At 37.1% G+C, this 15,343-nt stretch overlaps 1 protein-coding gene across 1 annotated transcript in view; it reads left to right on the forward strand.

The window, feature by feature from the left end:
• Positions 1-15,343, forward strand: part of ROCK2 (Rho-associated, coiled-coil containing protein kinase 2) — a 199,980-nt gene that overhangs the window by 128,982 nt on the left and 55,655 nt on the right. The window contains exon 5 of the mRNA XM_006880676.1: positions 5,438-5,698. Within this exon, the coding sequence (XP_006880738.1) occupies positions 5,438-5,698 (261 nt within the window). The remainder of the gene's footprint in view (positions 1-5,437; positions 5,699-15,343) is intronic.

The raw sequence follows: 15,343 nt of genomic DNA on the forward strand, positions 1-15,343 counted from the left end.
CATACTTTCTGGATCATTTAATATTCTTCCTAAAGCATCCTTGATTATAGCAACTCGAGGTTTGAATTTGTTCTTTAGTTCCTTGAGCCTAAGAAATGCTGATTTTATAATGTTTTTCAGTGAAAATATTCATCGCAAACTAGATTTCCATTGTCTCCTATCCATATTGTTTAGAGACATTGCTTACATTTTCCACAATATTTTGTCATTGTCATAATTCCCTTCTGGGTGTTTTGCTCTTAGTTATTTGGAGGCTGAGAGCATAGATTTGACACTGTTCTTGCTCTCTAATGTAAACTTTTACTGCAATAAATATCCCTTTTAGCATTTACACAGCCCAAGAATTTTCATAAAGTTCAAAATAGTTTTATGTTTTCCTTGGGACTGCCTCTTCTATTTATGCATTATTTAGAATAGTTTCTGTTCTAGAGTTCCATTTTTAAGATTTCCTGTCCCTTCATTTGGTTTTCTTCTTTTTTCATTTGGATTATTCTTCTTCATTTCATTTCATTTGTACTTCTTATTTCTCTGACCTCATTTTTTAAAATGAAATTTTTATCTTCATACTGTTTTGCTTACAGAGTTCACATACATTATTTTTCACACCAGATCGTTCCCATATTCTTTACCCACCTCTCTCTCTCCGCCACATTGTGCTACCATATGATTCCCTCCTGCCTATCCTTGCGCCTCTGCTCGTTTTGTTCCTCCCTTGCATCCTTATACATTTTTTTACTAATTATGTTTCTATTTCTACAAAGATTCTGAACTGACTTTTATCTCTTTTTACTCCGAGGATTATGTTCTTTCTTAAATTTTAGTGTTTGTCCTACCAGAGTTAATAATAACAAACAACAATGTTGCTAGCAATAGTTCTCCTTTATTCCTATCCATGTTTCTGTGAAGCTAGTTTCCATTTTATAATTTAGATACAGATTTTTTTATAACGTGTCCTATCAACAACGAGGTTGTTCCTGACTCAATAAAACTTAATGACTGCTGAGCCAGTGAACAGTGAGTCAGAATATTCAGTCTCTATTTCTGATAAAATGTCAAGAACTGGTGATTAACTTCATAAGATCTTATGGCATTGCTGCTCAGTATTAATAGTAGATGCAAATGTTTTTCACAGGGTAATTACTAATTAATATTCAAGTTAGCAACTCTAAGTTTTAAACATCTTAAATATTCATGACCAGAAAGTTTGTCAACTTAAAATCTTTCTTTTCTCCATATATGTTTTTACTAACGTCTTTTACAGTATACCTCAGTATATTGAGCTACACAATCTGTTCTGAATTGGTGTTTTCTTACCTTCTTTGAAAGTACTCTTTTTATTTTATTATTATTATTATTACTACTGTTTTTAAAAATGCTTTTTTTATAAAACTGTTTCCATTTACTATTCATATAGTGTAATTCTTTAGTTACTTTGAATCTTGCAGTGACTCATCAAACAGCACCGATGCAGTATTAGTATGTGGTGACTCTTAAGAGTCCAGGAAAGGCACTTAGAATAATTTGCCTTTTTTATTTGTTATTGTCATTTCCAAAGTTCTTAACTATAGAATGTATGTTGCCAATGAAAAGCTAATAGTCTTGTACATGTTTATTTTGTCCAAGTATATTTCATCAACTACTACACTCAAACAAAATTTAATTAATTCTTCATGTGGTAAATAGCATTCCTTGCTTACATAACAAATGAATTAAATGGAAACGTCAGTCATGGCTACATTTTTAGCTTTTAGAAAAATATATTGCTGGAAAGAGATTTGTTTTAATATTTTTGTTCTTTTCTGTGAATTGAGAACATTGTAATATGTACTTAATTTGATAAGTATCGACAAGTGTTGTAATCTTTTAGTACAGTTGTAGTTGTAATTGAAGGAGCTCTTGTAATACTGTGGTTAAAGTATTCCACTGCTAACTCAGATGTTGATATAAACTTACTAGCTTTTCTAGGAGAGAAGTAAAGCAATCTATTTTTGTAAAAATTTTCAGCCTTGGGAGCATTATGGGACAGCTCTAGTCTGCCTAACACAGTCATTATAGATTAGAATCAACTCATTGGCAGTGGGTTTATAATGTCACTTGCATAATAAATGCAGCATTTTACTATCTAATTAAAGAATCTGCACTCTACCATGCTTCCCCCTCCCTTCTTCTACTATACTTTTAATAGGGATCTTTGAAGTCTCAGTGGTAAGCAGTTGTGCTGACAAAGTAAAGGTGTATAGTTCAAACCTAAGAGCTGGTCTTTGGAGATAGATGGGGAATCTCTTCCTGTGCGTTTATTACGTCTGAAAACCCGTAGCGTCAGCTATGAGTTGGTCCAACTTGATGGTACAACAGCAACAAATGCTTTTAAGAGCATAGAAATCGATGCACTGGTCATTTAAATGAAGTATTCTGATTATATATGATATATGAAACACTGTCAAGTTAGACTTACATCAGTAAGATTTGTAGTATGGAGAGCAGCAGTAAAAAGCTTTGAAAGGCAGATTTTATTGCAATTTCTCTATGGTGTTATAGCTTAAAAACAGCTTTAGATCTAAAAAGAAGCACTCATTTAAAAATTAATATTATCAAAGCTGAAATATTTATAGTAATTGTTCTGTATCAAGTAAAGTCACTGCCCACTTTTCCTCCTTTTTCATTTTTTCCAAGTACTAAATATTTCAGGCATGTAATATTTATGAACTATATGAAGTTGAGAGTTATATAATGAACATGAATGTATGTATGACATAGTTTTAGAACATTTAAACATTTTACCATAGTATCTAATTTTGTTATTTTTATTTGAAATATTAAAAAATCATAAAGATTTTATTTTTGTTGTATTCATCACAGAAAAACCTCTTGAAATACTTCTTTGTTATCTTGCCCATTTCCACCTACACTTCCTCCTAAGCAGCTTCCTTGAAATTAGTAAGTGTTCTTAATAACAGATAACTTTATTTCTTTTTATCAGCATAGAATTCTTTTTAATATCTTATGTTGAGTATTTAGGGATTCATTTAATGAGTCAAACTGTATTATCTGTTACCCTCTTCTGTGTTTTGGGATAGAGTTGGTTTTTTACTTTTGGGTACTCTATTTGTTACAAAGTAGAATTGCTCTTGGAATTTTCTAAGTTACAGATTTGCAAGCAGATTACGAAGTCTTCTGAGCTACTGGGTAGATATGAATTGTGAACTTATGAGTTCTTAGTTCTAGTGCTTAGCTGTTGTACTTCTGTTACATGCCGTTGAGTAGCCTAAGACTCATAGCAACCCCATGTACAAAGCTCAGAACCTTGGCCTATTCTGAGCCAGTCTCATTGTCTCTGATACACCAACCTCCATTGCTGCAGATACTGTGTAAGTCCGTTTTCACTTTATCTTAGCCAGAAGGCCAAGAAGTGATGTGTCAATCCATCTTATCCAGGGTCTTCCTCTCTTCTGCTGACCCGCCACCCTTCCAAGCATGATGTTCTTCTCCAAGGACTGATCCTTTCTGGCAACATGCTCAAAGTATGTGAGACAGAGCCTCAAAATCCTTACCTCCAAGGAGTAGCTTGGTGTTACCCTCTCTACAATAGACCTGCTTTTTTTCTCTAGGTGGTCCATGGTATGTTCAATACTCTTACACCACAACTCAAAGGTATTGATTCTTCTTCTATCATCCTTAGTCATTTTCCAGCTCTCTGATGCATAGCAAGTAATTACGAAGATTCTGACTAGGATCAAGCACACTTTAATCTCTAGACTGAGCTCTTAACACTCTGGAGAGGTCTTTGACAACAGGTTTTCCTAATGCAGTTTTGATTTTGTGACTGCTGGTGTCAAGAATGTTGATTGTGAACAAGAGCAAGCTGTAATTGTTAACAATCTCAATATCCTCTCCATCTATTATGGTGCTGCCACTTGCCCCAGTGGTGATAAGCTTTATTTTCTTCATATTGAGCTTTAATCCATATTGAAGATTGCAGTCCTTGACTTTCTGCAGCAAACATCTCAGGCCATCTTCCTTTTTCAACAAGTAAGATTGCTTAAGCATTGTGCAGCTTGTTGATGAATCTTCGTCCAATCCTGATGTCACATTCCTTCTCATTTGTACTCTTCGGGCTACATTTTCTGTGTAATTAACTTGCCAAATATGTAAATGATTTAGATCATAACAGATTTTTTCCATTTTGTTTAAAAAATAAACACCTTTGGGGTTTTCTTTTTAATGATTTTTCTGCTCTTTCCCTCTCCTTTTTTATATTCTAGCTCCTATTTTCTTTGGGTTTCTATTGTTCTTTTCTAATTTATTTGTTTCTGTACTTTCTGCTTTTATCATTAAAATTGAAAGTGGCTATAGTTGCAATATAGAAAATATGTTCAAAAAAATTAGAATGACTTATCAAAGCAAACACTCATATATCAACTACCTAGTCCAAGAATCCCCTGTAGACTTTTCCCAAATAACCACACTTTTGCCTATATTAGCAGTTGGAACCAACTCATAGCTGAACTTTCAGTGGGTCTTCAGAGGCTATAAATAATATGGGATGAGATTACTCCTCTTTCTCCAGGGAGAAGCTGGTGGATTCGAACTATGTGCCTTTTTGTTGGGAGCTCAGATTCTTGCCACTTGGCCACCTGATAATTTTCACACTAATCATTTGTTAAGTGAGAACTCAAATAACATATACAGAGTGTAATAATACTCAGAAATAAAAAGAGAATTAAGTGTGAAACATGATATGACCTTCAATAACAGTATTTTAAGAAAAAGAGGTAGATGCAAAAGATACCATACTGTATTATCCTGCTTTTATGGCTTAGGGGTAAGGAGTTGCACTACCAACCAAAACATACACAGTTTGAATCTACTAGCTGCTTCTTTTAGGTTTATCTAACTGCTTCTTTCGAGCTCTGGTGTCCAAGTGGTAAGGAGTTACACGGACAATCCAAAGGTATGTGGTTCAAATCTACCAGCTTGTCTGAGGAGAAACTGTCTTTCTGTGTGATTAACTGCCTCTGAAAACCTGTTAGAGGGTCAACTATAAGTCAGTTCCAACTTGTCAGCAGTACACAACAACACAACAACTACTTCTTTGTTCTTCTGTATAAATGAATGAATTACTGTAGTTTTGCTTTCAGAAATTAGAAATGTTATAATTTTTAACCTTTTATATTCCTCATTCCCACTTGATTTTTCTTTTCAAACCCTTTAAATAATTTCCTAGATTATATCTTTAACAAAGACAATTTTAATTTATATTCACACATACTTTCTGATAATAGTAAATATAAAATATGATGTTTATGAAATTCTGTTCTTTTGATTTTAAAACCGTTTACTTTTTTAATAATTAACTTTTTTGATTCTTTCCCCCATTTCCCACTTGTATGTTGTTGTTTTTGTAATTTTTTTCCCTCCTTTCTCTTTTGTTTTCCAGCTATTTTGTGCCTTTCAAGATGATAGGTTTCTGTATATGGTAATGGAGTATATGCCTGGTGGAGACCTTGTCAACCTTATGAGTAACTATGATGTACCTGAAAAATGGGCCAAATTTTACACTGCTGAAGTTGTTCTTGCCCTGGATGCAATACACTCCATGGGTTTAATACACCGAGATGTGAAGCCTGACAATATGCTTTTGGATAAGCATGGACATCTAAAATTAGCTGATTTTGGCACATGTATGAAGATGGATGAAGTAAGTAAGCAAAGGAAAACAGAATAAAGCTTATTTTTTAAAAAATTTGATTGTGTGTGTGTGTACCATCAAATCAGATCTGACAGTTGTAGGAGGAGATTACCCCTCCTTCTCCAGCAGAGCATCTGGTGGATTCAAACCATGTACCTCTGGGATTGCAGTGCAGCTTCTTGCCACTAGGCCCTCAGAGTTCACCTTATTTTGTTTTGTTTTTAAGAAACAAATAAAAGCAGCTCTTAAAACTAGGACATTAAAGCTGTTTAACAATAGAAATAAGAAAAATATGCTGATATTTAAACGTTCAATTTACTTATTTTTCAGCTCAATGTATATTAGCTGTAGATTTTGGTAATCCAAGAGAAATAAGAATTTGGATAATATAAAATCATCTTTCTCATAGTGTTGACAAATATTTGTTACCAATCAAAATAGTTCATATATCTAATGATCTAGATAAAAAATTTGTACACACAATACAAATTAAGCTAAATGAATATTTCCATTCCATGCATAACCCTTTAAAAACAGAAGTATAAGAAATTTATGTTGCCACCTCCCACCACGTTATTTGCACCAACCACATAGACTAATTAAGATACATCATGTCTATTGTTTACTTGTTGGAACAGTTTATATTGTGTTAACTAGGTAGCAGTTTTAACTTTATGGCTAAGGGATAATACCGATTTATTTCTATTGCAAAGTTTATATCTCTTTTCTCTAACACTGTAATTCTAAATAGAGATTGTGCTTCATTTCTTTTTTGTTCCTGTGTTTAAGAAAAGATTTGCATGTATCTTAAAAATGTTAATCTGTTTTGACCATGAGCACATTTGATCTTATTCTTTATATGATTTTCATAGTCTTCCACCAGGTTTAGGGAATTCTGGTAATGTCTGTTGGGAGTTGTCCTGCTAGCCCAAAGGTACATGCACCTCTCTGGAGATTTGAATCCACAGTAGCTCTGAGGGAGAAGAGTAGGTAATCTCCTATGCAATTTACAGCCTCCAGAAACCTACTATGAGTCAATTCTGACTTGATGGCAGAGGCTTCCCCACCTCCGCCCCCAGCATATTTATATAGCTAATTTGTTTTCTGTTTGTTATCTAGTCAACACCTTTATTTTTTAGTTAAGCTTAAATTAATTTCTGTTTACCTCTTATTTTATTCATGCCACATGTGTTGTAATTGTTAGGTGTTGTCCATTTGACTACAGTTCATAGCAACTTTATAAATCACAGATCTGAACTTTGCCCTGTCCTGTGACATCCTCACTACTTCTGCCCTGCTCAGGTCACTTGTAGTCACTGTGGCATTCCATGTCATTGAGAGGCTTCCTCACTTGTGTTGACCCTCCTTTTCCTAGTAAGATGTATTTTACCAAGGACTTGGTTCCTCCTGACAGCATGTCCAATGTAGTACCCAAAGCCACTTGGGAAGTACTTACTTTTATTTCTTTTCTGCCTCCATCAGCTATCTCTCTTCTTCCAGGCTTAGCTCAGATTTGACCTACGTAGGAAGTTCTCCCTCATGATCCTTATTGACTGATCTCTGTTACAGTGCCATGGTATGCTATACTTTTTATGGGCTAGTTTTTTGTCTTTTTGTTTGTATGCAGTATCCACCAAGTTAAAGGATACCATCCTATTACCTCTTTATTCTTCATATCTCTCCTTTTCTCTTATTGCCACTGAGTTGGAACTGACTCATAGCAGACCGTCCAGTGAGTTTTCTCAGGCTGTTGTTAGTCACATGGGAGGAGCTAAATAATTTTTCTTCCACAGAACCACTGGTGGATTTGAACTGCCAGACAGACAGGCACCACCTTTGGGTAGGTATCACCACTCTGTGGGCTGGTGCCACTAGAAAGTTTGTTATTTTGTTCAAAGTACATTAATCAGTGTTTGGTAGGTGGTTTTTGATTGTTCACATAGCTCCCTCTTGTGGTATATAGTGTAAAATTAACTGAAATTGCTCTTTGTTGTGTGCGTTCAAGTCATATCCTACTTACAGCTGACCCTCCAGCAGGCTTTCAGAGGCATTAAACGGCATGGAAGTAGATTGCCATCTTTCTCCCGTGGTGGATTCGAATGAACCACATGTCTTTGGGATGGTAGCACTGCTCCTTACCTTTAGGCTACCAGCACTGAAATTTGTCTTTAATGAAAGTCAAGCATGGAATAATTGTGTAATAAACACTAAGCATTTTATGTGCTAGTGTGCATTGATGTGATTATTTGTTCATAATTTCTTTATTGACTATTAAAACTAAAATAATAGCTATTCTGTATATTGGGAAAAAATGAAATATTTCTTTTACTTTAAGGACGAAGATTGTTTTTGAGATTAATTTTCTACATTTAACCCACTTTTAACACTTTGGTAAAGATACGTGTACAAAAACTTACTTGTAAAATAATAAGCTGCTTTTTTCAAAGTGGTCATGTTGTTGTTAGGTGCCTTTGCGTAGAGTATAACTCTTCGTGACCCTGTGAACAAAAGTTCTAAATCATGTCTTATCCTGCATCATCCTCATTAACTCTGACATATTTGAAGTCATTACCTTTCCAAGCATGATGTCTCTTTCCAAGGAATAATAGCCTCTCCTAACAACATGTTAAAGTGTATAAGACAAATCTTTGTCATCCTTGCCTCCAAGGAACACTCTGACTGGACTTTCTCCAGGATTTAACTGTTTATTCTTTGTGCAGTTCGTGAGATATTCGGCACTCTTCTCCAACACTACAACTCAAAGTCTTTGATTCTTCTTCAGTCACTTGTATTAATTGTCCAGTTCTCATAGCAAGTGATTGAAAAGACCATAGTCTGAATCAGACACCCTAGATTTTACAATTACAGCATAGCTCTGTAGTATTTGGAGAGGTCCTGGACAGAAGACTTTCCCAGTGCAACCTGTCTTTTGACTTCTTGAATGCTAATATTGGGGGTGTTGATTGTGGATCTAAGTAAGATTAAATTGATGACACTTTATTCTTTTCTAGATGATTTTTATAGTCATATGAGTACCATTCTCTTTGCTAGATATGTAAAGAAAAATGAAGAGCTTTCAAATGAATCAATAAAATTGATGCAAATTTGGACAAAGATTAAGGTAAAGGCAAACAGTAAGGCCCCCCAAATGAAATACAAATTGACATGTTTCAGTAAACAAATTCAGCCCTAGATGTGCTCACCAGGCTTTGCCAAGAAATTTGGAAGACAACTGCCTGGCCAACTGACTGGAAGAGATCCGTATTTATTCTCATTCTTAAAAATGGGAATCCAACAGAATGTGGAAATTAGTAATGATTTCATTAATACCACATACAAGTAAAATCCTGCTGAAGATTATTAAAAATCAGCTAAAACAGTACAAAAAACTGCCACAAAGTCAAGCTGGATATAAAAGAAGCCATGACACCATTGCTGATGTTAGATGGCTTTTTGTTGAAAGCAGAGACTACCAGAAGTATGTATATCTGTGTTTTATTCACTATGCAGAGAAGTTTATGTGGGTCTTAACAAAATATGCTAACATTGAGACAAATGGGAATCCATTTCATAACACTTAATTGTGTTCATGTGAAACCTATACCTATATCAAGGAGGTATTGTCCAAACAAGGGAACACAACATGGTATAAAATAAAGAAACGTGAATGCCGGGGCTGTATCTTTTCTAAATACCTACCCAGTTTGTTTTCTGAGCTAGTCATTTAAAAAACTGGACTTTATGAAGAAGTATGCAGCCCCAGTATTGGAGAAGAAAATAACCTATGTTGTGCAGATGACACAACCTCATTTAGCAGTAGATCGAAGACAACAGCTTTCAATATTGATGACATTTCAACGTGAAGGAAATAAAAATACTTACCTGGGTCAACAGGCAGCATCATGATAAAGAGAAGATGGAAGTTATCAATGATTTCATTTTACTTGGATCCCCTATCAACATTCTTGGTACCAACAGTAAAAAAAAATATGTATATGTATGTATGTATGTATGTGTGTGTGTGTGTGTGTGTGTGTGTGTGTATATGTATATATATATATATTGACTGCCTCTTGATTGGATAAGACATGCAATCTTGGGAAAATCTGCTGTCAAGGACCTCTCCAGTGTGCTGAACATTGTTGTCAGTTTCAAGATTAAGGTGCCCTGTCAACAAATGAATGTATAGTGAAGCTGTGGTATATTCACACGATGGAATACTGTGCAGCACTGATAAACAAGGAACTTGTAAAATATTATACAAAATGGGTATCTCTGGAGGACATTATGCTGAGTGAAATAGTCACAAAAGGACAAATACTGCATAATGCAATTGTTATAAAACAGGACTGGGGGTTGGGGAAAGTGAAGAAAAAAGGTCATAGATAATGAACATTACATTGAAACAGATGAGGGAAAGAACTGTCTAAAAGAAATGTGGTGGTGGTATTATGTGCCATCGAGTCGCTTGCGACTCATAGCAACCCTGTGTCCAAGAACCCTAAACGCCATTCTATCCTGTGCTAACCTTGCCGTCTCAAACACACTCATTCCCACCACTCCACTCACAGAATCGATCATCTCATCAAGGGTCTTCCTCTCCTGTACCGTCTCTCTACTCCCCCAAACATGATGTTCCTTTCCAAGGACCAGTCCCTCCTTGCAACATGCCCAAAGTATGTCAAATGAAGTGCTGAATCTTTGCCTCCAAGGAGCACTCTGGCTTCACCCTCTCCAGGACAAACCTGCTTGTTCTCCTAGCAGTCCACGGTGTATTTAACACTTTTTTCCAGCACCACAGCTCAAAGGCATCAATTCTCTATCATCCCTAGTATTTGCATGACAGCAGTCCAGAATAAGAGGTGCATAGCAAAGTGGACTGAGGGGAGGGGGAGGAAATTGTGCAGCAATGAAAGAATCTTTTTCAAAGAGGAGCAAATTGGGGGTGGGGAAGGAAGAAAAATGTACAATGAATGAATGAAAATCCAAGATTTTTGTTAACTTTTGTTAAAATATAAATAATAAAATAAAAAAAAGATTAAGATGCACCTGATCCAAGTCATGGTCTTTTCAGTTGTTTGTTGTGCATCTGAAAGTTGGACAGGGAATAAGGCTAAAAGAATCAATGTCTTTTAGGTATGATGTTGGAGAAAAGTACTGAATACCCTATGGACTACCAAAAGAACAATATGTCATGGAAAAAGTGCAACCAGGGTGCTCCCTAAAGGCAAGGATAGTAAAACATCACACATTTTGGGCATGCTGTTAGGAAAGGACAGTTCTTGGAAAAAGATGTAATGCTTGGAATGATAAAGGGTTAGCAAAAGAGATGAAGACCCTTAATGAGATGGATTCACAGTTTCTGTAACCATATATGTCTTATTAGGTGCCATTGAATTGAGTACGACTCACAGCAATCCTGTGAACAAAAGTTCTAAACCCAGTTTTATGCTGTGACATCCTCACACTTTAAAAAAAGAATTTATTAATTTTAATGAACATTCACAGATATTTTGGATTTCCATCCTCACACTTTCTGGCACACAAGAGCCTGTTGGCAGCAGTCTCTGTGTAAATCTAATTGGTTGGGAGTCTTCCTCTCTTTGACTAATCCCTTCCCAGCATCATGTCCCTCTCTGAGGAATAGACCCCTGGTTGTGGGTCTTCTTCTCCTTTGCCAACCCTCACTCTTCCTGGCATCATGTCCCACTGCATGAAATAGCTCTTCTTAGCACCATGCCCAAAATATGTGAGGCGAAGCCTCATCATTCTTGCCTTCAAAGAGCACTCCCAGCTGCACCCTCTTCAAGACTTTCCTATTTGTTCTCTTGGCCATCCATACATCTCAAGTGTATCTGATATGATGACGATTGCACAGAATAGTGTAGGTTTCAAAATTGTTGTTCATAGGGTTGTTATGAGACACAGTCACCTGGAACCTAACAGCAGAAGAGATGATGAATATTAATTAGCACTACAGTAGTTTGTGGTGTAGTGTGTGGGCTATCAGGCTGCTAACCCAAATGTCAAGTAGTTCAAATCCACGAACTGCTCCACAAGAGCAAGATGGGCAATCTCATTCCATAAAGATTGCAGTCTCAGAAACCTAATGGAGAGTCACTGTGAATCAGAATTGCATCAGTAGCAATGGGTATAGCGGCATAAAATTTTGTTGTTGTTTGCATGTAACACTTATATACATTGTATTTCATACTTTGTTTCATTTACATTTTGTTTCATAAAACCATTCCCAAACATTGTAGGGTGGGGTTTTTTAAATTGCTTTATTTTAAAAAAGTTTACTTTGTGTTTGTTTGTGCATACAAAATTCATATACATTGATTATGTTTCACACTTTCCATCATTCATAATTGTTTTTCATAAAACCATTCCCAATTATGTTTTTATTATAAGCTTAATCTCTATTGAGTTCTGCCCACAATTACCCTGTCTTTTCAGGTCCCTACTGGCTCTTTCCTGTTTCTTTACCTTCCTCCCTCCACTCACCACATTGGACAACCTTATAATTTGCCCCCTGCCCACTGTCACCACCCTGCACCTACCCTTTCCCCACTTGGATCCTCATACACATTTTACAAGTAATACCTATGTTTTTTTAACAATAATGGTCTTATGTCCATGATTGATTCAGTGACTCGGGTAATGAGGGAGTGTCAGAGACAATAAGATTAGCACAGGATAGAGCAGGGTTTAGGGCTGTTGTACATAGTGTTGCTATGAATTGCAGGCAACTCAGTGGCACACAAAAACAGCAGTGTTTGTCTTATAAGACTGAGTTTGTTCATTCAGCTTAATGCTCTCCAGTCTTTCCCAAGTTATGTAGTAATTTTTTATATCATTTACTCTGAGTGCTGCATAGGGTTATAAGTTCTCAATGTACCACCAGTTCTCAATCCATTTAGTTGTGTTAGGACATTTGAGCTGTTTCCATGTTCTCATGATTGTGAATAATACTGCTGTGAACATTGGTGTACAAATCTCCATTTGTATTTCAGTTCTGATTTCCTTGGGGTATTTTCCTACTAGTGGAATAGCTGGATAATATGGAATTTCTATGTTTAGCTTTTTGAGGAAATGCCAAATTGTGTTTCAGAGTGATTGTTCCAATTTACGGTCCCACTAAGAGCATGTGAGAATTATAATCTCTCCACACATCCCCTCCAACATTTATTACTTGCTGTCCTGTTAAACTTTGCCACTGCTAGTGGAGTGAGATGGTATCTCATTGTGGTTTTGATTTGCGTCTCTTACTGCCAGTGATTTTGAGCATTTTTACATGTGGCTGTTGGCCATGTGATTGTCTTCCTCTGTGAACAGTCGTCTTCTGTGAACAGTATTTCCATGTTTTACCCATTTTGTAATTATTAGTCTTTTTCTTGTGATTGTTATGTTGTTGTTGTTATGAGACATTGAGTTGCCTGTAACTCATAGCCACCCTATGTACAACAGCCTTAAACCCTGCTCTATCCTGTGCTAGTCTTATAGTCTCTGACATACCTATCCCCATTACCCCAGTCACTGACTCAATCCATCTCATTGACGGTCTTCTCTTTTGCTGTCCCTCCACCCTCACAAGCATGACATCCCTCTCCAAGGACTGGTCCCACCTTGCAACATGTCCAAAGTGTGTCAGACGAAGCCTCAGAATCCTTGCCTCCAAGGAGCAGCCTGGCTTCACCCTCTCCAGACTTGTTTGTTCTTGCAGTTCATGGTATATTCAATACTCTTCTCCAGCACCAAAGCTCAAAGGCATCAATTCTCCTTCTATCGTCCCTAGTCATTGTCCAGCTTTCTGATGTGTAGCAAGTAATTGCAAAGACTGTTGCCTGGATCAGGGGTACCTTAGTCTCCAAACTGACATCATTGCTCCTCAGTATTCAGTACAAGAGGTTCTTGACAGCAGATTTTTCTAATGCAATTTGTGTTTTGATTTCCTGGCTGCTGGTACCAAGAGTGCTGATTATGGGACCAAGCAAATTGAAGGTGTTAACAATTTCAGTCTCTTTGTTACCCATCATGATGCTGCCAATGGGGTCAGTGGTGAGCATCTTCGTTTTCTTGATCTTGATCTTCAATCCATATTGAAGGCTGCAGTTTTTGACCTTCTGCAGCAAGCACTTCAGGTACTCCACAATTTCAGCTTTATAGTATTTTGTAAGCTTTTGTTACAAGCCCCTTGTCTGAGATGATATTGCCACATATGTTTTTCTTAGTCAGTCGTCTTTCTTTTCACCCTGTTTTGATGTGCAGAGATTTGATCTTTAGAAGATTCCATTCATCAATGTAATTCTCTCCTGGTTATGTATTTGTCTTTATTTGTCAGCCTCTTTATATCATGGGCTAGGCTTTCTAAGCTTGGTCCCATTTTGTCTCTTTTGATCTTTTTTATTTTGGGCTTTACTCTTAGGACACTGATCCTCCCTAAGTTGATTTTTGTGTATGATAAGAGGTGCTTCAGCTTTTTGCAAGTGTTGTTGTTGTTGTTGTTGTTGTTGTTGTTAAGTGCCTTCGAGTCACAGCCGACTCATAGCGACCCTATGAAGGAGAGTCCTCAACTCTTGGGTGCCTTTCATCCTCTCTCCAGTTGATAGGGTTTCCTGAGGCAAACTATTACGGAAGTGGATGTCACTCCTGCTTCTAAGCTTGTTTTAATCGGGGAGCTCCACCCCACTATGTCTGCATTGGGTAGCCAACCATTAATGCATTTGACACATCAGTGTCACAGTGTTCAGCCTCACGGCAACCATAATTACCACTGTACGGCAACTTGTACACCAGGGCTGTACAACCTAGAGGAATGTCTAAACAAAAACAATGGAAGACAGGCCTGAGGGCCACAGATTAAAAGTCACCCACCTTTGGCTTGGTAGCATCGCTTTCTGTCCACTGGGCCAGCTGATCTCTCTCTCTGTATGTTGGTGTTATTGTTGTTAAGTGCCATTGAGTCATAGGCGACTCATCGTGACCCTATGAAGGAGAGTCCTCAACGCTTGGGCATCTTTCATTCTCTCTTCACGTTCATAGGGTTTCCTGAGGCAAGCTCTTATGGAAGTGGATACCACTCCTCCTTCCAAGCTTGTTTTAATCTGGGAGCTCCACCCCACTCTGTCCGCATTGGGTAACCAACCATTAACGCTTTTGACACATCAGTATCACAGTGTTCAGCCTCACAGCAACCACAAGTTACCACTGTACGGCAATTTGTACATCAGGGCCATATGACCTAGAGGAATGCAAGTAGCAGTACTGTTTTGCCAGGACCATTGATTAAGGAGGTTTTGTTTCCCCATTTGATTGGTTTTGTTTCCTTGTTGAATGTCTATTGAACAAAGATTGTTGTTGTTATTATGTGTCATTGAGTTGCTTGTGACTCATAGTGACCCTATGTACAATAGCCCTGAAATCTGCTCTCTCCTGTGCCAACTTTACTGTCTGTGACACACCTGCCCTTATTACTCCAGTCATTGTATCAGTCCATCTCATAGAGGGCCTTCCTCTCTTCCCTATCCCTTCCAAGAATGATGTTCCTCTCCAAGGTCTGGTCCTTCCATGCAACGTGCCAAAAGTATGACGGAGGAAGCTTCAGTATCCTTGCCTCCAAGGAACAGCCTGGTTTAACCCTCTCTAGGACAA

The sequence above is a fragment of the Elephantulus edwardii genome, unplaced genomic scaffold, assembly GCF_000299155.1.
Source record: "Elephantulus edwardii isolate Elephantulus edwardi_28Jun2011 unplaced genomic scaffold, EleEdw1.0 scaffold00009, whole genome shotgun sequence".
Lineage (NCBI taxonomy): Eukaryota > Metazoa > Chordata > Mammalia > Macroscelidea > Macroscelididae > Elephantulus > Elephantulus edwardii.